The following is a 22361-nucleotide window of genomic DNA, read 5'->3' on the forward strand; positions in this document are numbered from 1 at the left end:
ACACCTGGCACACGTGCAGTGCCCAGCACATGCACACACAGCCGTGCAATGCCCAGGTGTGCACTCACACACACACCTGGCACACGTGCAGTGCCCAGCGCATGCACACACAGCCGTGCAATGCCCAGGTGTGCACTCACACACACACACCTGGCACACGTGCAGTGCCCAGCACATGCACACACAGCTGTGCAATGCCCAGGTGTGCACTCACACACACACACCTGGCACACGTGCAGTGCCCAGCACATGCACACACAGCTGTGCAACGCCCTGTGCATACACACAGCAGTGCACGCAATGCCAGGGGGGTGTGTGCACACACAGAGAATGCACAGCCAGAGGGATGTGTACACACACACCTCGCAGACATGTTCACAGTAATACACACATGCACACACAGGATCACACACACACAGGCACACATACAGTGACACACACACATATGAACACAAACGCACACAAACACAGATGTGTACACACACAGATGTACACACACATAGATGTACACACACACACAGATGTGTACACACACACACACACACACACACAGATGTACACACACACACAGATGTACACACACACACAGATGTACACACACAAACACACACACACAGAGATGTACACACACAGATATACACACACAGATGTGTACACACACACACACACAGATGTACACACACAGATATACACACACAGATGTGTACACACACACACACGGAGATGTACACACACAGATACACACACACACACAGATGTGTACACACACACACAGATGTACACACATGCACACACACAGATGTACACACACAGATGTGTACACGTACACACACACACACACACAGATGTACACACATGCACACACAGATGTACACACACACGTACACACACAGATGTACACACACACAGAGGTACACACATGCACACACACAGAGATGTACACACACACACACAGAGATGTACACACACAGAGATGTACACACACACAGATGTACACACACGCACACACACACAGATGTACACACATGCACACACACAGATGTGTACACACACACACACAGATGTACACACACACAGATGTACAGACATGCACACACACATGCACACACACAGATGCACACACACACATTTTCTCACCCTCTCACGGTCCCGCCCCGCTCCCGCCCCCTCCCGGCGCGTGCGCGGTGCGGGCGGTCCCGCGGCGGGCGCGGGCGGGGCCGGACGGAGCCGCAGCCGCAGCCGGAGCCGCCCGGCCCGGTGAGTGAGCGGGGGGCAATGGGCGCTGGAACCGCCACCAGTACCGGGGGGAGATGGGTGCCGGAGGGTGCTGGGCACCGGGGGGTGATGGCAGCAGGAGTGGGGGGGCTCGGGCGGGGCGGGGGATGCGCGGGGCCGCGGCCTCTCGGCCGGTCGGCGGGGCGGCCCCGCCCGGAGCTGCGGCAGCGCCGGGGCCTTTGGCCGCCTCCTCCCGCTGCCGCCTCCGCGCTCCGGCGCGGCTCGGGCTCGATGCCGGCCGTGGCTCCTGCGCGGGTCGCGTCCCCCGTAGGCTGCGGGGTGCGGCGGGATGGAGGCGCGGGATGGAGGCGGCGCCGCGCGGGCTCCGCCGGCGATGCTCGGCCGCGCTCCGGCAGCCGCGGGGGCTGCGCCTGGCTGGGACCCGCCGGCATCCCCGGGGAGCTCGGCCATCCCTCCCTGCCGGGGAACGGACACGGGGCTGCGGGGACCGAGGGGGCACCTGCCGGCCCCGCTGCGCCCCAGGGCCCTGGCTCGTTATGAGAAGGTCTCTTATGCCAGGACAGACCTTGAGGGACTGGAGCGTGTCCAGGGAAGGGGAAGGGGCTGGAGCGCAAGTCTAATGAGGAGCAGCTGGGGGAGCTGGGGGGGTTCAGCCAGGAGAAAAGGAGGCTCAGAAGGGACCTTCTCACTCCGCAACTTCCTGACAGGAGGATGCAGCCAGGTGGGGGTCGGGCTCTACTTCCTGGGAACAAGCGATGGGACACGAGAAAACAGTTTAAGGTTGTGCCAGTGCAGGTTTAGGTTGAATATTGGGGAAGTTTCTTCATGGAAAGCATGGTCAGACACTGGAACAGGCTGCCTAGGACAGTGGTGGAGTCCCCATCCCTGGAAGTGTTCAAAACCAAGTAGAAGCAGAAGGGATCCCCCTGACCTCTGCTCACAGCTGTCCGGGTGGCCTGTCCTGTCCAGTCACTGGGCAAGTGCAGGGCAGGAGCAGGATTGTACAAGGGTCCATGAGAAACCCATGTGTTGGGCTCCAGACTTTGTTATTTTGCTAAATCCACGAGGCCAGTGAATTTGCAGTTTATTGTTTTATGGGCAAGTGCAGACTCGCTGGGCAAACCAGCAGTGTTGTTTTTCAGGCAAAGGGGTTGACCAGCTCTTGCAGCAGCTTTGTCCCCCCTCTCCTGCTGCTGCCCCAGCACAAAGGCTGTTACAGACACAACCATAGAGCCCATCAGGCTCCCTGTGCCCATTGACCCACTCCCACTGCAGGGCAGCAGCTGTGCAGAAGCCAACCCCGCATTCTGCAGACAGGATCCAGCCCCAGCTCTATTTGTGTTTACTTCTTTATTTCAAAGCCTGAAGTTCCTGTCTGGGTCAAACCCAGACTCATGTATCTGTCAGGCACTGGGTGTTGGGTTTGTAGAGGGCTGCAAGGTCGCCGGTCCCCACAGCACCCAGCACCCCACCAGCCTTGCAGCCTCTTAGAAAGTTTTACTGCTGTTTGCACAACCAAGGTGAGGTTTTTATGGTCTGGCTGTATCGTGACTCCCAGATCTCTGTGAACACTGAGAGGGTGAAAACACCCCAGTAGTGATTGCTGTGTGTCACTGAACGCTTGTGGTCAGTCTGGTGGCTGCTGGCCCTGGTTGCTGTTTGCAGGACCCGGGATTTTCTGGACGTGCTCGTGTTGGAAATCACTCGCTCTTCCTGAAAACAGTGGCCATAAAAAGTCCTTGCCCTGCTATGGCTGCTTGTGCTTTTAATTTCCAATACAGACACTGTGGAGAGCAGAGAGGAATTTCCTGCTCCAGTTACAGCATGGAAAGTACCCAGGGAGTGACAGCCCTCGCTAGGTGTGTGATGCCACCACCCCAGGAACCGCGTGCTCCTTAGCACAGCCGTGGAGGTGCAGGCACCTGGCAGCTCATCTTATAGGGGTGACACGGTGTCTGTGCCAACCGGCAGGGAGAAACGCTGGGTTTATATTAAAAAAGGCAACGTCTGCCATTTCCAGGGCTGGTTTCTATGGGAACGGGACATCAGAAGAGCAGAAATGCGGTGTGTGCTCTAAAATAACTGCCAGCACCCGGGAGCACGTGGCCTTTGCTCGGCTCGCTCAGCCCTTTCCGCTGAGGCGGCGGCCGGGCACAGCCACCTCCCGGCAGCAAGGCAGTGTGGAAGTGGGTCAGGAGGTGGGATGCTGTGGCTTTGATCCCTGCCGATCCTCAGCCTGTCCTCATCTAAATCCACCAGCAGAACAGCTCTGGTCCAGGCTGGCAGCTGGTGCTGCCACGTTATCCAGCACAGCTTGGCACTGCAGCAGGGGCTGGTGGGGACCAGGTGGTGAGGACCAGTCTTGCATTCACCCATGCAGGCTGTGGGCAGGCAGGAGTGTCTCCTTCCTCACTGACCTCCCTGAGCATGGCCAGGGTGAGTCCACACTCATGTATTCAGGAGACCCTCCTGCTGTGGGCAGGTGCAGAGAGCAGGGTATTTCCAGTGAGGGGGAGAGGAACTGCGTTGTTCTCGCAGAAGCTGGTGGTGGTCACCTCTCTCTTCCCCCAGATCTTTGGCCCTGCCTCTTGGTGGGAAATTCAGTCTTGTCTTGTAGAGCTTGAGGTCAGGCAGGAGCATCTCTGGCGAGGACAACCCAATGTGTTGCCCGTGTCCTCCTGAGAGGCACCTTGGTGCCTCTGAGGTCATCATCAGCCGGTGGCACTCAGCCCTCCCTTCCTGCCGCACGTGGGCCCAGACACGGACCCTGGGCCCTGCCTGAGCTGCCTCTGGTCACGGGCATCTCGGGGCTGATCCAGGCAGCACCTCCCAAAACAGGTTTCTCTTTTGGGTTGGAAAAAAAAAATCATTTTTGTGGATGCCAGAGCATGGAAGACCGTTTTTGCTCTCAAATTAAGTAAGAGCCTTTGCAACGGAGCTTCTTCCTCCTCTCATCCTCCAGCAAGCAAAAGGTCCAGAATGGATTTTCTTGGAACACTTAAAAACTTGGAAAACATTTATTGGCAGTAACGGAGTTTTCTGTCTTTGCACAGTGTTTGTGTTACCCAAGAGCTGCTTGACATTTTCCCAGCAGCAACCATAAGACCTGTGGGGGTGGTTGGGGGTCAGCTTGAGTTTGAAGGTGCGGCGGGGCGAGCAGGATTTGGGATCTCTGCGAGGGCAGCAGCCTGCTCCTGCCTGACCTGCAGCATTTGTCCTCTTGAAAGTGAGCCACAGCTTGGATTCCCTTGGTTTGCTCCGGATTCCTTCAAGGGGGTGCATGATGAAGGTTTCTGCTCAGGGGCAGGGGGGGTTATTTGGGGGTGTTTCAGGTGCTGCTGTGTGGGGTATGTGTGTGCGGGTCTGGGGGACCTGCTAAGGGATCCTGTGGCCACATGTGGATCAGTGGTCAGCTGGAGACATGGCACTTTGTGAGGCGCTTGAAGGTGCCTTTGCCAAGTCCCCCTTGCTATTCCATTCCTGCTTGCTGTGAGCGGGGATTCTGGTGGACTTTTTGGGGCTGAAGTGTAAGATCTCTTCTGCTTTCTTCTGCCTGGAGAAAGATCCTTGAACACAGATGTCCCTACTGTTGTAGGAATCTGTCTTCTGTGCACGGAGTGGCAAAGAGAAGGTGGGTTTTTTGTGCTCTGAGAACACGTCTGGGTTTAGCACTGGAGCTGAGAAGGTGCTTGCAAAGCCAGGAGAAGGCTTTTGGTTTCGGGTTGGGGCTGGGAAGGTGTGTGCCAGGGCAGGAGAGGGCTCCTGGGTTTCGGGTTGAGGCTGGGAGGGTGTTTGCCAGGGCAGGAGAAGGCTCCTGGAGAGGTCAAGGAGCTGGTGGCAGAGAGCAGGTGAGGCAGGCGGGTGTTGCTGTGCCTGCAGCCCTGCATGGGTCTCAGCTGCTCCTGCTGCAGCTCTGTTGCCACCGGAGCGGTGCTCGCTGTGTGTGTTCACCAGCACCGGCCTGGGAGCCAAGGTCGGGCAGGCTGGGTCAGCACCCTCCCCTCCTCTTACTGTGGCACCCTGAAACCCCTGCTGAGGTTGCTGGGTGCCAGGTGCGTCCAAGGAGCCGATACCGTCCCAACCAGGGCTGGAGACTGTGCTGTGGGGCATCTGCCAGGGCATTGCTCGTGGGTCGTGTGCCCGTCCGTGTCCCTGGGCAGCTTTCAGTGCTGCCAGGCTTCGGAGCACGGCTCGGAGCTGAGCCCGGCAGCTGCCCGCTGTGATCCTGTCGGGATGTGCCGTGCTCAGAGGCTGGCACTGCTCGGTGGGGGCTGCCCAGAGTCCGGCAGTGCGGGCAGGAGGCTTTGCTCGTACCAGGGCTGCCCCTTCCTTCTCTGTGCTGCACTGCAAGCCCAAAATCCTGGCCCTGATGTCTCCTGGTGGGACAGCAGTGCTCCCTCAGGAAATGCCACTGCAAATGGAGACACAAACAACTTGAAGCGATGGCGGATGCTTCCCGAGAGGGGGAGGAGGTGGCGGGGGATCATCCTCAAGCGCATGGACCTTCTCTTGTGCTTCCCTGCCCTTTTCTGATGCTCGCCTCTCCGAGGAGAGTTTCTGCTGGGAAAGCACCGGCAGTGTTGCAGAACCAACCCTTCACACGGCAGGAGGTGGAGGCACAACTTGAAATCTCCACCCATCCCAAAATAATGGGCTGCCAGGGGTTTGACGGCCTTCCTGGGGCTGCTATTTGCAGTTCTGTAACCCTGTGCTCCTGCAGCTCGAGGAAAGCTGCTCCTGTCTGCTGCTGGGAAGGACCCAGGTTGGGTGTTGAAAGAGCAGCTTCCATTGCTGGGAACAGCCATGCCAGAAACCAGAGACTCTTACTCTTAGGAGATGGAACACAGTGGTTGTTTTGCCCTGTTTGGGGTCACGCCAGCTGCTGTGGCACCAGGCTGGAAGCCGAGAGCTGCCCTGGGCTGGATGGGGTGTGGGGTGCTGCCCTCCTGCTGCCCAGCTCCACCAGCACCTGGCACTCACGGCTCTCTCCTCTCTTCCAGGGTCCTGCGGAGCAGCGGTGGCAGCGCCGGGCCCCTTCTGATGGGAGGATGGTTGTGCTCAGGCAGTTTGGGCTGCTGCTCTGGAAGAACTATATCCTGCAGGTAGGCTGGCACTGTGCCCAGGGGGCCGCTTCTGACACCGCTAAATGGGGGTACAGCAGAGCTTGCCCAGCCTCTGGCTCCTCCAGGAAACCCCCCTGTGGGCACAGGGCATCTCTAGGAGGAAAACTGGGTTATTTGTGCACGTGGTGTCTTTTGTGCTGAGCTGTGTGACCTTATGGGCTGTGCTATGTGCTCAGTTTCCTTGTCCCCAGCCTGCCCTCTGGCCATGAGCGCAGCTCCCCTACCCTGGGACAGGGTAACCCACACACCCCCCCGTGTGACAGTGGGGTTTTTTGAGCTGTTTCATTGCACAGCCTCCTCTGGAAGTGCTGGTGCCTCCAAAACCGCTGGAGCCCTGGGGGTTTTTCCCTTCCATTGTTTTCTACCACTCTTAGGAGCAGCTTTTAGAGATCTTAAAAATATTAAACCACTGGCACCCACTGCCAGCCCACCTCCCAGCGTGGCAGCTGGGTGGTGCTGAGGGATTTGTGGACGTCAGGGCCAGCAGGTCCCGGCTGGTGCTGGCCGAGGCCGCAGCCCCTTTAAGCAGCGTGTGGGTGTTCCCAGGCAGATGCTGTGGCTCCTCTGGGACCCGGGGCCAGCCCTGGCAGAGCTCAGGGGAAGAGGAAGGAGCAGGGTTGGCTGCAGGCTGGCTTTACGTTTTCCACTACCCATCTGCAGCTCAGCACAGCGTTGCTGTAAAAATAAACCAAAGGAAGAGGGAAGTGCTGGCTGCACCCAGCCTTCCAGCAGGCACGGAACAAGGAGCAGCCCTTGGAGGGGATGAAAGGGACTGGTGGCAGGGCTGATTTGCAGCCAGGAGCATCCCCCATCCTCTCTGCAGGGGAAAAGCGTCGTTTTCTGGGTGTGCTCCAGAGTGGGGACACATCTCAGCGGGTTTTCCAAGGCCACAAGCTGACTTAGGTTTACTGTGCGGGGACACAGCTAAAAGTCCTGTTCCTGATAAAGACACAGAGCTCCCAAGTCACCCCCACCCCGCTGTGAGGATGGATGCTGGCACACGTGGCTCGTCCAGAGCTGCTCTGGCCAGGCGGAGGTGGTGATTATGGATGAGTATCCCTGTCACCTCTGGAACACAGCGCTTGAATGACTTCTGCTGCAGGGCTGGTGAATGTGTATGAGCCTGCAAGTTCAGGGAGGCAGAGAGCTGTTCTGGAGGCAGCCCAGGAGATAGGGAGAGGTTTAGTACGATAGTAAATCAGCAGGAGGCAGCTGGGCTGCCAGGGCTGCATTATAAACCCATCAGACATCTGCAGCGTTCGCTTTTATGAGCGTGGCTGTTGGGAAAGCTCCTTTTTCCCTGCCTGCCCAGAGCTGCTGCCTCCTGCCTGTGCTGCCAGGGCTGGCTGTGGACTGTTCCTCCCAGGGGGAGCCCCAAGAGGTGCTTCTGGCTTTGGCAGTGGGTGCTGAGAGCCAGGGTAATCGTAGTCCCTGTATCATCTCCTGAAGGAAACACTGTCCAAGATCCCATTCACCCTGGCTCCTGTGGGGCTATCTCCCTCCCCAGGATGTCCAGGCTGTGCTCAGGGCTCCCTACCTGCCCCACTGGAGACTCTGCCCACCTGAGCCTGCCCACTGGCTGCTGGATAAAATCCAGCAAAGACAGCAAAGTTGTGAGACAGCAAAGTTGTGAGACAAAAGCCATTGGTGCTCCTCTTTCCTAGTGGTGCTCCTCTTTCCAGCCTGGCAAAGGGGAGGGTAGAAAATCCCCATGTCTTGTGAAGCCCAAATTAGCCAGAGGCCTCAGAAAAGGTTAATGCTGCTGCTGCTCCAGGCATGTGCTCTGAGTGAGCAGCCATGAACCCCTGTGGCCAGGGACATCTCTGAGCTGTCACTGCTGTGGCTGTGGCTGTGGCTGAGGCTGAGTGTGCTGTGCTGCTCTTGAGCCTGGGCTGGGGTGAAGGCATCTTGTTTTGCAGGAGGAAATCACAGAATCCCAGAATGGTTTGGATTGGAGGGGACCATCCATCCCACTCCCTTGCCATGGGCAGGGACACCTTCCACTAGCCCAGGTTGCTCCAAGCCCCGTCTAACCTGGCCTTGGACACTTCCAGGGATGAGGCAGACACAACTTCTCTGGGCCAGTGAAATAAGGCAACACCGGTCCAAATTTCACCTCTCCTCCCCTGGACCTGCCTGGCTGCTGCACCAAGCACTCAGCTAAGCTGTGCCACGCTGCCCATGGTGAACCATGCTGTGCCCAGCCGAGCTCTGTGCCTCCCTCTCCACTCCTTCCCCGCATGGGTGATGCAGTTTCCAATGGGAACAGCCTGGTGCTCGCTACTCTCCTTGGGAGCAAGCCTGACCTTTACAGTGATGTTGTGAGCATGAATCCTTCAGCACATCCTGGCACTGGAGTAGAACATGAGAGGAGTGAGACTGCAGGGAGGCGGGTGTGCTGCATGGTGCTGGTTGGGACCAGTGCTCCCTTTGGCCCCATGGTCAGAGATCACAGAATTGTGAGTGGTTTGGGTTGAATGGGACCTTAAAGCTCATCTTGTTCCTACTCCCCTGCCGTGGGCAGGGACACCTTCCACTAAACCAGGTTGCTCAGATGACTACAGTTCCCCTGGACCAGTTTGAAATGCTAATTGACCTGGGGTGTTACTAGCTAGGGGGAATTGTGTAGGAGAGGTAGCCCTGGGGGAATTGATGGATGAAGCTCGCTCCTGAATGCAGGGTTTGAGTTCATTCTCCAGTTGCTTGAGCCTCAATTAAAAAAAAGAAAAAATGAGCCACTGTGTGCAGTGCAGGAGTGGCTTGAGTATGCCCACGGGTGTGCTTGCCGTGCTGCAGCTGTCCTGTAGCCAGAGGCTCTGCTGGGCCCCATCCTGGGATGCAGATCCCATGTCCAGCTGCCTGGAGCAACTCAGCTTCTGCAGGAAAAGTTTCACTGGTTCCAGTAGTGTTGCTGCATGTGGCAGAGCCCCAGGTCACGGGGAAGGAGCAAAGGACCAGCCTGGGTCATTCAACCCAGCAACGTGGTGAGGAAGGCTCTAATGGAGGCTGATTTGAGCTGGAGCACTGCTTAGGGTAGGGGACACTTTGGCTGGAGAGTCCTGAAGGATGTGGGAACCAGCACAGCGTCATTCCTGGGCTCTGGAAAAACCCAGGTTGTGAAACCTTGTGGAATGCAAGAGTGCTGCTGCTGCGTGGTGTTCTCATGCCCTGAACCTCGTTACTGTGCTCATCTACCTTCTGTGTTTGCGTCTTCTTTTTTATCGAGAGAGAGTGTGCTATATATGGATAGGTATCCGTGTATAGACACATACCATGGTAGATATCTAGATGTCCGTGTATATATAGACATATAATGTATTTTATATCCTTACCCCCATCTTTGTACCTTTTCCCTGCCCCGCAGAAGCGGCAGATCCTGGTGACGGTGATCGAGGTGTGCCTGCCGCTGCTCTTCGCCGCCATCCTGATCGCGCTGCGGCACCGCGTGCACTCCGTCAGCCACCCCAACGCCACCCTCTACCCCACCGAGTCTGTGGATGACCTGCCCAGCTTCTTCTCCTCCCGGCATGCCAGCAACCCCTGGGAGCTGGCCTACGTCCCCTCCAACAGCAGCGCCGTCCGGAGCATCGCCGAGGCGGTGGAGAGAGCTCTGCCCATCAACATCAAAGGTGAGCAGGGCTGGGGCTGCCCCTTCCACCCCAGAAATTGGTGTGAATCTTTACTCTGAGCAGCCTGGTCCAGTGGAAGGTGTCCCTGCCCATGGCAGGGGCTTGGAGCTGGATGGTCTTTCATGTCCCTTCCAACCCAAACCGTTCTGTGACCAGTTCTAAATCCTCATGCTCCCAGAACACCTTTTTTTTCAGAACTTCAAGGCTGTAGTTTGATTTTTTTCCCCTCACTAAAATGACAGGATTTTGAGTTGCTTTTTGGTCTCATTTTATTGCAGTTTCCATCTAGAAAAATATCACCCTAAACCAGTTAAAGAAAGTCGCAGTGCTTCCCTGTGAAAGAGTATTTTTGGAAATCTTTTGGCACAGAAAATTTTAGCACTTGGTGTTCCAAACTGTTAGGATTTTCTGTGGGAAAGCTGACTCCTGCTCTCAGGGAGGAGGAATGTCTGCATGCCCAGGATACAGGGCAGCATCCTTTGTAACTCCCCCGTGTCTCACAGCCAGCATGGCACGTCCCTCCTGTCCTGGAGCAAACGATGTTCCCGGTGATGGCTGAGCACCAATCCATGGTGCGTTGCTGTGCCCCATTCCTGCATCTCCATGTTTTCCCCTCCACAGCTCAGGGCTTCACCTCGGAGCGGGACTTCGAGGAGTACGTCAGGCTGGACAACCGCTCGGGCAGCGTCCTGGCCGCCGTCGTGTTCCGGCACCGCTTCCCGCACAGCTCGGCCCCGCTGCCCCTCCAGGTGAGCGAGGGGAAGGTGGGGACAGCATCCCCCCTCCAGGTGTCATCCAGGTGTCATCCAGGTGTCATCCAGGTGTCACTGCCGTCTGTCCCACCCCCCTCCGACCCTCCGTGTGCTCCTTGCAGGTGGAGTATGAGCTGCGCTTCAAGTACAGCCCGAGGAACGCCCCGCGCAGCGAGCAGACGGGGCTGAACCCCAACCTGGACCGGGACTGGCACACCAGTTACCTCTTCCCCCTCTTCCAGCTGCCCGGGCCCCGCGAGGCCAAGTTTGCTGATGGGGGGACGCCGGGTGAGCACGGCCGAGCACATGGGGTCACCTTCCTGCAGCACCTGGCAGGCTCTGAGCTTTTAAAGAAATAGGCTCATTGAAAAGAAATTAGTAAATTCAATTAATTATAAGGAAGTGTTGATTTATATTTATACCAGCATTAAGTTTATATATGCATAAGGCAAGCAATTAAATATTTATTTATATAAGCATATATTTATTTTATATAAATACAAGCAAGTGGTTAAATATTAAATATTTATATAGATATTAAAATTCTTAAATTTACATATAAATCTTTATGAATACATAAATAGTTAAATGGTTATGTATTTGTGTAGATGTTTATATTCAGTTTTATGCATATATAAACAATCAATGCTACAATTTTAAATTAATATTTTAATGTTAAGTATTAACGATAGGCCTTCTTAATATTTATTTGTATATTTACTTAATTAATATGTCTTTATTTTATTGAGTTATTATTTATTATTTAGGTAGAATTTAACTTTATTTACAGTTTTGTTATATTCATTATAGCTATCCTTTATTTATATTTTATCTTGCGACTTCATGGGCACTGCTTGGCCTCTGGGCACCTCTGCTGAGCAGGGCTGGATAAGAATAAATTTCTGTGTGCATGAATCGTTTTAAAATTTAATATCTTTTCCCATTTCGATTTTTAATGGAAATTTTATTTCACGATCCAAACTGCCCAGTGTTTATTGTGCTGCTTAAGTACTTGAAAAGTAAATAGAGCAGTTGTGTGGTTTGGGGTGTTTAAGGGCAGCCAAACCACTGGCAGAACAGGAGCCAGCAGGGACATTGCTGGAGCTGGCGCTGGCTTAGGACTGGATTTTTGGGAACTTCTCCTGTGGTGGCAAAGGGAATATTTCCCTCAGTGGGATTTCTCCCTTTGTATTTGATTGCAATTTCCAGGGAGAGGGAGAGTGAGGGTGAGGAAGTGGGCAAACAGGTTTTGCTCACAGTGTGTAAATAAAGCAGAGCCCCAGAGTGTTTGCTCAGTACATGAGTTAATATCAAACAACATTCCCAATCTCATATTTCCACTTTCATCTTCTCTCTCTGTGGGTCATTTTAACCAACTGACTTTCAAAATGTTCATTTGGGGTTTTGTAAGAGAATTTAAGTTCCTGTCCAGGTAACACTTGGCTGCAATTCCACTTAAAAATAAACTATTTTATTTTGTTATTTAAAGCTGTGTTAAGAGAGGTTTAGATTGGAGATCAGGGAAGGGTTCTTCCCCAGAAGGTGCTGGGCACTGCCCAGGCTCCCCAGGGAATGGGCACGGCCCCGAGGCTGCCAGAGCTCCAGGAGTGTTTGGACAGCGCTGCCAGGGATGCCCAGGCTGGGGTTGTTGGGGTGTCTGTGCAGGGCCAGGGGTTGGGCTCATGATCCTGGTGGGTCCCTTCCCACTTGGGAAATACTACTGGGGAAATTAAAATTTTTTCCACGTTTTCTAATGTACAAAAATTCAAGCCACACGTGTGTTCTTTTGGTTTACAAAGAAAAAGAAAAAGGGATGGAACACAAGCCCAGTGACTTGTGGTGGTTGATGGTGACAGGGAATCTCACAGCCATGCTGCGGGACAGTGACCATGAACTGAGTTTTCCTGGCAGCTCCTTCTAGGGGAAGGTGTCCCTGCTCTAGGGGAAGGTGTCCCTGCTCTAGGGAAGGTGTCCCTGCCCATTGCAGGATGTGGAACAAAATAAGCTTTAAGGTCCCTTCAAACCCAAAGCAGTGGTTCCGTGAGTTTGCTGTGGTATCAGTCCTTCCCCTGTGCCCCGTGGCACAGTGATGCTTGTATTGCTTTTCCTCTGCACTCCAGTTTTAGTCTCTGTTCCTCTTCCCATGTGATCCTTCCCACAAAGGCTGTTTGTCCCTCCAAACCCCAGACCCATCTCCATTCCTCGTGTGGTTCTTGCCGTGCAGGTTATCTCCGGGAGGGATTCCTGGCGGTGCAGCACGCGGTGGACAGGGCCATCATGCAGTACCACGCTGGTGCCAGCTCTGCCAGCCTGCTGGAGAACATCACTGTGGTGGTGCAGCGCTTCCCCTTCCCGGCCTATGTCAATGACCTCTTCCTCCTGGCCATCCAGAACCAGCTGCCGCTGCTGCTCATGCTCAGCTTCACCTACACCTCGCTCAACATCGTCCGCGCCGTCGTCCACGAGAAGGAGAAGAAGCTGAAGGTGAGTGCTGGGATGTGTTCCCCTCACTCTGCAGCCGTTCCCAATGGATGATGGCTTTGCATTAGGAACAAAATCCCTGTTGGGTGTAGAGCCAATGAGCAGGAGGTGGGGATGGCAGCGGATTAGCGAGCCCCAGGGAAGAATGTTGCTAATCCTGCTGCCGGCGTGAGGCTGGGCTCTCCTTGCTGTGCAAGCTGGGGTGCTGGACCACAGGGATGGTGTTTCTCCTGGGCCAGGAGAGAGGGCAGCACGTGTGGGTTCCAGAGTTTGTGGATTCAAGAGTTCAGCCTGTGGGAAGGAAGGTTTTTGCCTTCTGAGAGTAGCGACCCGATGTGGGTGTGCTGTGGGGGCGGCTGGAGCTCGGCCACATGGTTGCGACAGCAGGGCTTGGCTTCTCCCAGGCATTGGGTGTCCTGCCCTGTGCTGGGTGGCCCTGGTGGCACCACTGGCACCCTGCCCTGGGTTTGGGCTCAGCTCGGCTCTCTGGGGACTCCTGCAGTGGTGGCAGCCCTCGTTTAGGGAGGTGGAGGACACTGTGCCATGCTGGTGGCTGTGCAGGACCACTCTGGTGGCACCTGGGGCTGCCACCTCCCTGCTTGTGCCACGGAGCAAAGCCACCTCTCCCTTGCCCCAGCCATGCCCGGGGAGTGTGGGTGCAGCCCTGGGTGATGCCGTGACCTCCCACAGGAGTACATGCACATGATGGGCCTCAGCAACTGGTTGCACTGGAGCGCCTGGTTCCTCATGTTCTTCCTCTTCCTCCTGGTGTCTGTGTTCTTCGTCACCGTGCTCTTCTGTGTCAAGGTGAGTGTCTGTCCCCAGGCCACGAGCTCTGTGCTGGCAAGGCACAGGGATGATAGGGCCACTCTGCCATGGGACCGTCCTGGTATCTCAGGGCTCCTCCAAAGGCTGGAGTTTGGGTTTCCTGGACCGAGGTGGGCAGTGCTGCCCCACAGCTGCATTCAAGGCAGGGGTGACTCCCCCCAGAGGGAGCTGGGGATTGGAGCCCCAGGGGCACTCCATGCAGAGCAGGACCACCCTGCTCCCACAGCCTCTGAAGGGCCTCAAGTTCTCCCCTCTGCATGTGCCCACACCATGGCAAGCAGGAGGGGGCTGTCTGAGTGTTGGCCAGGGTGTCCCCTGCCCCTTAGACCCTGCATCACACGAGGACAATCTGTATTTCCTCCCTCTGGAGTGGTCTGGGAGTTCCTGGGTGTTCTCACCCATCCCAGTTTGTCTCCAACCCTAGGTCTGGGCTGTTAAAGCTGGCTCCAGCAGCTCTGGGCTTCACAAGATTTTCTTGGCAGGTGAGCGAACAGGGAGCGGTGCTCACCAACAGTGACCCCACGCTGGTGTTCACCTTCCTCGCCATCTTCTCCATCTCCTCCATCTCCTTCAACTTTATGGTGAGCACCTTCTTCTCACGAGGTGAGTCCCTCCACGCTGCCTCCCTGTGTTACTGAGCACTTTGACTTGTGGAGGGGGCATTTCTTCCCATTTTTGGCTGCATTTTCCCCACAGTGTGTGGAATGGGATGTGGGTACTGGTTGCTTCCCAAACCAGAGCAAGTCCAAGGGCTGGAGCCCCTCTGCTCTGGAGCCAGGCTGGGAGAGCTGGGGGTGTTCACCTGGAGAACAGAAGGCTCCATGGAGAGCTCAAAGCCCCTTGCAGGGCCTAAAGGGGCTCCAGGAGAGCTGGAGAGGGACTGAGGACAAGGAATGGAGAGACAGGACACAGGGGGAATGGTTTCCCAGTGCCAGAGGGCAGGGCCGGATGGGATATTGGGAAGGAATTGTTCCCTGGGAGGGTGGGCAGGCCCTGGCACAGGGTGCCCAGAGCAGCTGTGGCTGCCCCTGGATCCCTGGCAGTGTCCAAGGCCAGGCTGGACATTGGGGCTTGGAGCAGCCTGGGACAGTGGAAGGTGTCCCTGCCATGGCAGGGGGTGGGACAAGGTGGTCTTTAATGTCCCTTCCAACCCAGACCATGCCCTGGTGCTATGACAAGCTCATGTCTTAGGGCCTCATCTGGCTGGCTTGGCCCTAGACTCTGCTCTGGCATGGACAGGGGGCTTCTGCAGCTGCCCACCATGGGGTTGGGGTCAGGCTCAGGCTCCTGCCTTGCTGTGGGATGTGGGCATGTCCTTGTCCTGCCCCAACATAAGCATGCTTTGTGCACAAAGCTGGTGAGGAATGCTGGGTGGCATCACCATGACGTTTTCCCTCTCACTTTTCCCTGCCCTGGCAGCAAACGTCGCAGCTGCCGCTGGCGGCTTCCTCTACTTCTTCTCCTACATCCCCTACTTCTTCATCTCGCCCCGCTATGACCTGATGTCCCACAGCCAGAAGCTGGCATCCTGCCTCATCTCCAACGTGGCCATGGCCATGGGGGCGCAGCTCATCGGCATGTTTGAAGGGAAAGGTGAGTAGGGCCGTCTGTTCCTGGGGAGAGGAGCATCCCCTTCCTGTCAGCCTGAGTTTGTGGTGGGGTGGGGCTGGCTTGGTGGAAGGACAGCAGGGAGAAGCACTTTCCTGCTTCTAAGTAGAGCTGATTGCTCCCATACCAGGGCTCTCCGAACTTGTGCCCGTGCCCCTGGGCTGTGCAAAGTGCCATCCTCACTCTAAATACCAAAGGAATTCTGTTCTAATGGATGGGAACCATTGCATTTCCTCCTTCATGATATTTATCTTTAATTTTTTCAATTTAAGCAGTCTGCTGTTGCTTCCAGCAGAGCCGTGCATTTACTCAGTGCTGGCAGTAGATCAGTGGCTGTAGTGATGGAGGGGTGATGCTGGAGAAGGGATCGTTTCTTCCCAGGCAGTGGCAGAGGATGGCATGGAAGGAGCATGGTGGGGGGGGGCCTCGAGGTGTCAGTGCCTCTTTTCCCTCCATCTGCAGAGGGATCCTAGAGCTGTGCAGGTGCTCCTGGTTACGGAGCAGTGAGCTGGCAGAGGGGCTGCTCTCTGCCAGTCCTGGAGAAGATGGTCCTCCTGGGGATGCAGAGGTAGCAGTGCCCCGTGTGCCTTGCAGGGACTGGCATCCAGTGGAGGGACCTCATGAAGCCCATCAGCGTGGATGACAACTTCACCTTGGCCCAGGTGCTGGGGATGCTGCTCCTGGACTCGGTGCTCTATGGTGTGGTGGCCTGGTATGTGGAGGCTGTGTTCCCCGGGGAGTACGGTGTGCCACAGCCCTGGTACTTCTTCCTCACGGTGAGCACTGCTTGCACCCCTTCCCTGGGCTTGAGGGGCATCACTGGGGACAGTCACCGCTTCTGTGCTGTGCAGCAGGCCAGTCTGATGGGCAAGGATGGCACCATCTGGCCTCCAAAACCACGGGGTGTGCAGCATGTCCTCACTAAAGGCTGATGCAGCTGTAGGTTTTTACTGTGGATGAAGGTCATCTTGGCTTTAAATCTCTCTCCCAGCACTTCTGGCATGTTTAATGTCTCCAGGCCCAAGCAAAGACATTGGAGAGAAGCCCCAGGTGTGAGCAATCAGATCCAGCTATTTGACACCCCCGAGCGCCGCCATGCAGGCGGGCATGGGTGGCCTGTGTCCCACTGCCAGCTGCCACGTGCCAGGGGGTGGGTGACAACTGTCACCCCGTCAGCTGAGCCACCCTCGCTCTGCCAAGCCAAACACTTGGCATCACTGTCAGCAGCTGCAGCTGCAGTGGGCACTGCAGCTCCATGGCTGCAGAGAGGATATGTTCTATTTGATATTGGAGATGGATCCTTTGTTATTTGATAGAGAGGTTTTTCCTTCTCCCTTCCAAATTCCTCATCCTGGGGTGGTTTCACTCCAGCATCTCACTCCTTGCAGTCAGACCAGGGAAGCAGAGATGCAGCCATTGACAAAAGCTGATTTTGCATCCTGGAGCTGTTGAATTGTTACTTCCATGGGGATTTAAGGTCCCAAACACATAGTTTCATTCCTAGAGAGCCAGGCCAGAAAAAGGGGCTGTAGCTGCAGCAGCTGGACCCCAGGCTGTAATTAGTGTTTGTCAGGGGTTTTGGAGGGAGTGGTCATCCATGGGCTCTCCTGGGCGGGATGAGCTTCTGCCTGAGTGATTTTACTTCTCAGTGACATTTTTTCCATGGAGATGAAGATGGGAAGAAGCTGCTGTGTAACCACAGGCAGTCCTGCTGCAAGGGAGAGATGGGGGAAGGCAGGAGGGCAGGAGGAGCTGTTCCATCACATCAGCCCTGCCTGCTGAAGATGTGCTGGTTGGCAATTCCCAGGCCAAGGAGAGTGGTCTGGGAGATCCTTGGGAGGCATCTGTGGGAGGAGGAGGGTGGCCAAGGCTGGGAAAAAGAGATGGGCTCTGCCTGTGCCTGATTTCTGTCTCTCCCTTCCGCCATCAGCCCTCGTACTGGTGCGGGCGGCCCAGGACTGTTGTGGGGAAAGAGAAAGAGGAGGAGGAGGACCCTGAGAAAGCCTTGAAGAGTCAGTACATTGAGGAGGAACCAGCTGACCTAGTGTCAGGCATCAAAATAAAGCACCTTTCCAAGGTACTGACTGCCCAGCAGGGCACAAACACACCATAGTGTTGGTTTTGTAAAACTCGTTGCCTGCAGGCAGCTTCTGTATCCTCGTGCTGCCCTAGGGCTGGGTATGGCTCTTCCCCAGAGCTGGCTGCATTTTGTGGTGGGATGAAGTGCTGGGTACTTAGAGGTGCAGTGACATCTGTATTTAACTGGTTGACATCTGAATTTACCCTGAATTAGACCTGTTGTCTACTGCTAATGCCCCATGAGCATCCCGGCTTTGCCTGCTGGATGGAGCTGAGGCACTTGCCTGAAGTGCAGCACCAGCTCATGGACGTGATCTCTACAGGTCTTCAAAGTGGGAAACAAGACAAAAGAGGCAGTGAAGGACCTGACAGTGAACATGTACGAAGGGCAGATCACAGTCCTGTTGGGACACAACGGTGCTGGGAAGACCACCACCCTGTCCATGCTCACAGGTAAGAGCATCCTGCTGCAGGGACTGATGGCTTGACCCTCAAAGAAGAGCCAGACCCCATCTCTGAGGGTGGGCAGGGTTTTTGATTTTCCTTGGAGCTCAATTTGCTGAGCTGTTGGTCAGGGGTGCCAGGGTTGTGTGAGAGGGAGATGGAAAGAGCAGGGGGGGTCCCTGCTCGGCCCTCCACAAGAATGGGATCGGGCAGTGGGTGAAATGACAGCCAGGTTTTGTGCTGGAGAGCCCTGAAAAGAGACTGGGCCTGCTGTAGGATTGCTCTCTGTAGGCTTTGCTATGATAAGGCAGATAAGGTAGAACCGGTGTTTGTCATTCTTGAGCTGCTGAGCTCCAGGATACCTATTTTGGACACAGTGGCCTTTGATGGTCCTTTCCTGTTCTCTATTGCTCTGAGCTGCTCCTGGCAACTCAGGGGGTTCATGGGACTTTCCTGGAGCTCTGTCCTGGCCATGCCTGGCTCTCTGCACAGCTCAGAACCATGTTTGACCTGCCTGTTCCTCTCCTTTCTGCACTGGCAGGCCCAGTTCCCACCTGTGGGTGCCCTGCAGCCCACCCTGCAGGCAGGAGGAAGCTGTTGTACCCCAGCCTGAGCAGGAGACAGACTTGCTCTGTTTTTTGGCAGAAAGCTGGCGGGGGGAGGGGGGAGAGGATGCTCATCAGGAGCTTCCACCTTTCCACTGGCTCTTTGCCACTGGGGTCACCCTGAGGCTCTGTGTCCCGCTCCCCGCAGGGCTGCACTCCCCGACGGGCGGCCAGGCCTACATCAATGGCTACGAGATCTCCCAGGACATGGTCCTGATCCGCCGCAGCCTGGGGCTGTGTCCCCAGCACGACGTCCTCTTCGACAACATGACTGTGGAAGAGCACCTCCACTTCTATGCAGGGGTGAGCCTGGCACTGCTCAGGGGGCAGCCCTGGCGGAGGCACCTGGGCTCCTGAAGGTGGGGAAGTGTAGTGAGATCTATCAGGTGGGTCCAAAAATGATCAGAGGGTGAAGCCCCTCTGCTCTAGAGCCAGGCTGGGAGAGCTGGGGGTGTTCACCTGGAAAGGAGAAGGCTCCAGGGACACCTCGGAGCCCCTTGCAGGGCCTAAAGGGGCTCCAGGAGAGCTGCAGAGGGACTGGGGACAAGCACCTGGAATGACAAGACAACAGGGCGCACTGAGAGAGGGCAGGGTTAGATGGGATATTGGGAAGGAATTGTTCCCTGGGAGGGTGGAGAGGCCCTGGCACAGGGTGCCCAGAGCAGCTGTGGCTGCCCCTGGAAGTGTCCAAGGCCAGGTTGGATGGGGCAGCCTGGGCTAGTGGAAGGTGTCCCTGCCCATGGCAGGACACTTGGCCTAGGTGATCTGTAAGGTCCCTTCCAACCCAAACCATTCCATGATAAGCAGAACAGCCCTTGCATCCTCTTCCCACCTCATCTGCAGGCTGGTGGAGGAGTGCAGGGTCTCAGACAGCACCACTCCATGGAACCACCCCTGCCAGCTGTGCTGGGGCTGGGCACAGCTGCAGGGTTGGGCAGGAGTCCATCTCTGCTTCCCCACTCTCCTGTCTGTGTGTGCAGGAGGGAGCGTGGTGGGGTTTGGCAGCCCTGCAGGTGGGCTCATCCCTCCCTTCCCCCTGTCTGGCAGCTGAAGGGATACCCACCCTCCAAGTGTCCTGAGGAGATCAACCACATCCTGAGGATCCTCAACCTGGAGGACAAGCGCCGCTCCCTGACCAAGGCTCTCTCCGGGGGCATGAAGCGCAAGCTGTCCATCGGCATCGCCCTCATCGGGGACTCCAAGGCAGGTGGCTTTGGTGGGCTCACCTCGCACCTGGGGCCAGTGCAGGTCCTTGGGGTGGCTCTGAGGCTGTCGCTCATCTGTGGTGAGCCAGTGGGAGAAGCAAGGACAGCAGGGAACGGGCAGGAGCACCCCCATGAAGGGGACAACTGTGAGAGCCATGCCTTGAGGCTCTGCTGTCTGGCAGCTGCTCCCCAAGATCATTGCTGTGAGGCCAAGGCTCCCTCTGGGCCCTGAGGTTGTCCCCTCCTGTGCTGCTGGGCCTCTGCCAGCCCTTTCTGACCTGCACCCATCTCCTATGTGCAGGTGGTGATGCTGGATGAGCCGACGTCGGGGATGGACCCAGCCTCTCGCAGAGCCACGTGGGATCTCCTGCAGCAGCAGAGGAGCAACAGAACCATCCTGCTGACCACTCACTTCATGGACGAGGCAGACCTGCTGGGGGACCGCATTGCCATCATGGCCAAGGGCGAGCTGCAGTGCTGCGGCTCCTCGCTCTTCCTCAAGCGCAAATATGGTACGGGAGCAGCAGCAGGCTGTGCTCCACGTCTTCTCCTGGCCAGGGAGGAGCAGGAGGGGGATAGAGAGCAGGGAGGGGATCCTTTGCTCCTTGTCTCATGTCTGGTTGCTCCCCATCCTGCCGTTCAGCCTCTCCTGAGGCCCGTCCTCACATTTGCTCTTTCATCGTGTCTGTGTCCGGTGCAAAGCGGTGCCTGAGCATCTCTCTCTGCTCCAGCCCCCTCTCCAGGCCAGGCTGGGCTGGGACTGACCCTCCTCTCCCTTCTCTCGTGCCTCCCCCCAGGGGCAGGATATCACATGGTGATGGTGAAGGAGCCCTACTGCAACCTGGGGGAGATCTCCCGCCTCATCTGCCAGTACGTGCCCAACGCCACCATGGAGAGCAATGCCGGGGCAGAGCTGTCCTTCATCCTGCCCAAGGAGAGCACACACAGGTAATGGCGTTGTGCCCTGCTGCCCCTCCCTGGGGGGATCCCTTTGTCGTCACACACTGTCTCACAGGCTTGCTGGAAAGGGGAGCTGCTCCCTGCATCAGCGCTGCTCATGGAAAATGGGCTTCAGTTCCTCCTGTGGTGCTGAGGGTGGCACAAATGAGGCAGAATGTTCTGGCTCTGAAATCAAATCTATGGACCCAGAAGGGTGACGGAGCTGATTGTCCCCATCTGCTCTGTTCTCGTGAGACCCCTCCTGCAGTGCTGCCTCCTGGTCTGGAGGCGCCAGCAGGAGGACGTGGAGCTGCTGGAACAAGGGCAGGGAGGCTACAAAGATGGTCCAAGGGCTGGAGCCCCTCTGCTCTGGAGCCAGGCTGGGAGAGCTGGGGGTGTTTACCTGGAGAGGAGAAGGCTCCAGGGAGAGCTCAGAGCCCCTTGCAGGGCCTAAAGGGGCTCCAGGAGAGCTGCAGAGGGACTGGGGACAAGGGATGGAGAGACAGGACACAGGGAATGGCTTCCCAGTGCCAGAGGGCAGGGATGGATGGGAGATTGGGAAGGAATTGTTCCCTGGGAGGGTGGGCAGGCCCTGGCACAGGGTGCCCAGAGCAGCTGTGGCTGCCCCTGGATCCCTGGCAGTGTCCAAGGCCAGGTTGGATACTGGGGCTTGGAGCAGCCTGGGACAGTGGAAGGTGTCCCTGCCCATGGCAGGGGCTGGAATGGGATGGTCAGTAAGGTTCGTTGCAGACTCAAACCCTTCTGTGTTTCCGTGATTCTGTGATAGCTGAGGCAAGAGCAGCCAGTGGAGCCCAAACTCTGCCCTTGGGGACAGGGGTGTGCTCAGTGCCACAGGCTGCCCTGGGGTTGGATGCAGGACTCCAACTAGCTGCAGGACTGATGCCCAGAGGGTCTTAACCCCTGAGTGCCCCCTCTGACGAGTGTCAGTGTCTGACATCTCCCTTCTCCGCCCAGGTTTGAGGCCCTGTTCACAGAGCTGGAGCAGAGGCGGGAGGAGCTGGGCATCGCCAGCTACGGCGCCTCAGTCACCACCATGGAGGAGGTGTTCCTCAGGTAGGTGGAGGGGTGACCAGTGCCCGTGTGCTTTGGTGATGTCCAGCACAGCTCTCCGGGGCACTTGTCGGCGTTGGTCTCTTGGGTTTGGTTTCCCCAGCTGAGAAGAGCTGTGTCCTGCCCGGATCTCTGTTTCATCACCCGCTTTGCCTCCTGGCACAGGGTTGGGAAGCTCGTGGACTCCAGCATGGATATCCAGGCCATCCAGCTGCCTGCTCTGCAGTACCAGCATGAGAGACGCTCCAACGACTGGGCCATGGATGACTCCAGCAGCCTGAGTGGCATGACAGACATGACGGACGACAGCGGGGCGCTCATCACCGAGGACTGCTCCAGCATCAAGCTCAACACGGGGGTG

General features: G+C 56.6%; 1 protein-coding gene across 2 annotated transcripts in view; it reads left to right on the plus strand.

The window, feature by feature from the left end:
* Positions 1-1211: 1211 nt before the first annotated feature.
* Positions 1212-22361, plus strand: part of ABCA3 (ATP binding cassette subfamily A member 3) — a 33121-nt gene continuing 11971 nt past the window's right edge. The window contains exons 1-18 of one of the 2 annotated variants that reach the window (XM_069030319.1): positions 1212-1257; positions 6237-6338; positions 9724-9988; positions 10610-10737; positions 10863-11028; positions 12965-13224; positions 13912-14028; positions 14532-14652; positions 15469-15642; positions 16252-16433; positions 17588-17734; positions 18060-18189; positions 18934-19088; positions 19833-19988; positions 20292-20502; positions 20788-20938; positions 21905-22003; positions 22166-22358. In XM_069030319.1, the coding sequence (XP_068886420.1) occupies positions 6285-6338; positions 9724-9988; positions 10610-10737; positions 10863-11028; positions 12965-13224; positions 13912-14028; positions 14532-14652; positions 15469-15642; positions 16252-16433; positions 17588-17734; positions 18060-18189; positions 18934-19088; positions 19833-19988; positions 20292-20502; positions 20788-20938; positions 21905-22003; positions 22166-22358 (2709 nt within the window). In that variant the 5' untranslated portion in view covers positions 1212-1257; positions 6237-6284. Of the gene's footprint in view, positions 1258-4442; positions 4463-6236; positions 6339-9723; positions 9989-10609; positions 10738-10862; positions 11029-12964; positions 13225-13911; positions 14029-14531; positions 14653-15468; positions 15643-16251; positions 16434-17587; positions 17735-18059; positions 18190-18933; positions 19089-19832; positions 19989-20291; positions 20503-20787; positions 20939-21904; positions 22004-22165; positions 22359-22361 lie in introns of those variants that run through there. The other variant, XM_069030320.1, reaches the window with a different exon arrangement.

The sequence above is a fragment of the Aphelocoma coerulescens genome, chromosome 14 (genome assembly GCF_041296385.1).
Source record: "Aphelocoma coerulescens isolate FSJ_1873_10779 chromosome 14, UR_Acoe_1.0, whole genome shotgun sequence".
NCBI classification, from domain to species: Eukaryota; Metazoa; Chordata; class Aves; order Passeriformes; family Corvidae; genus Aphelocoma; species Aphelocoma coerulescens.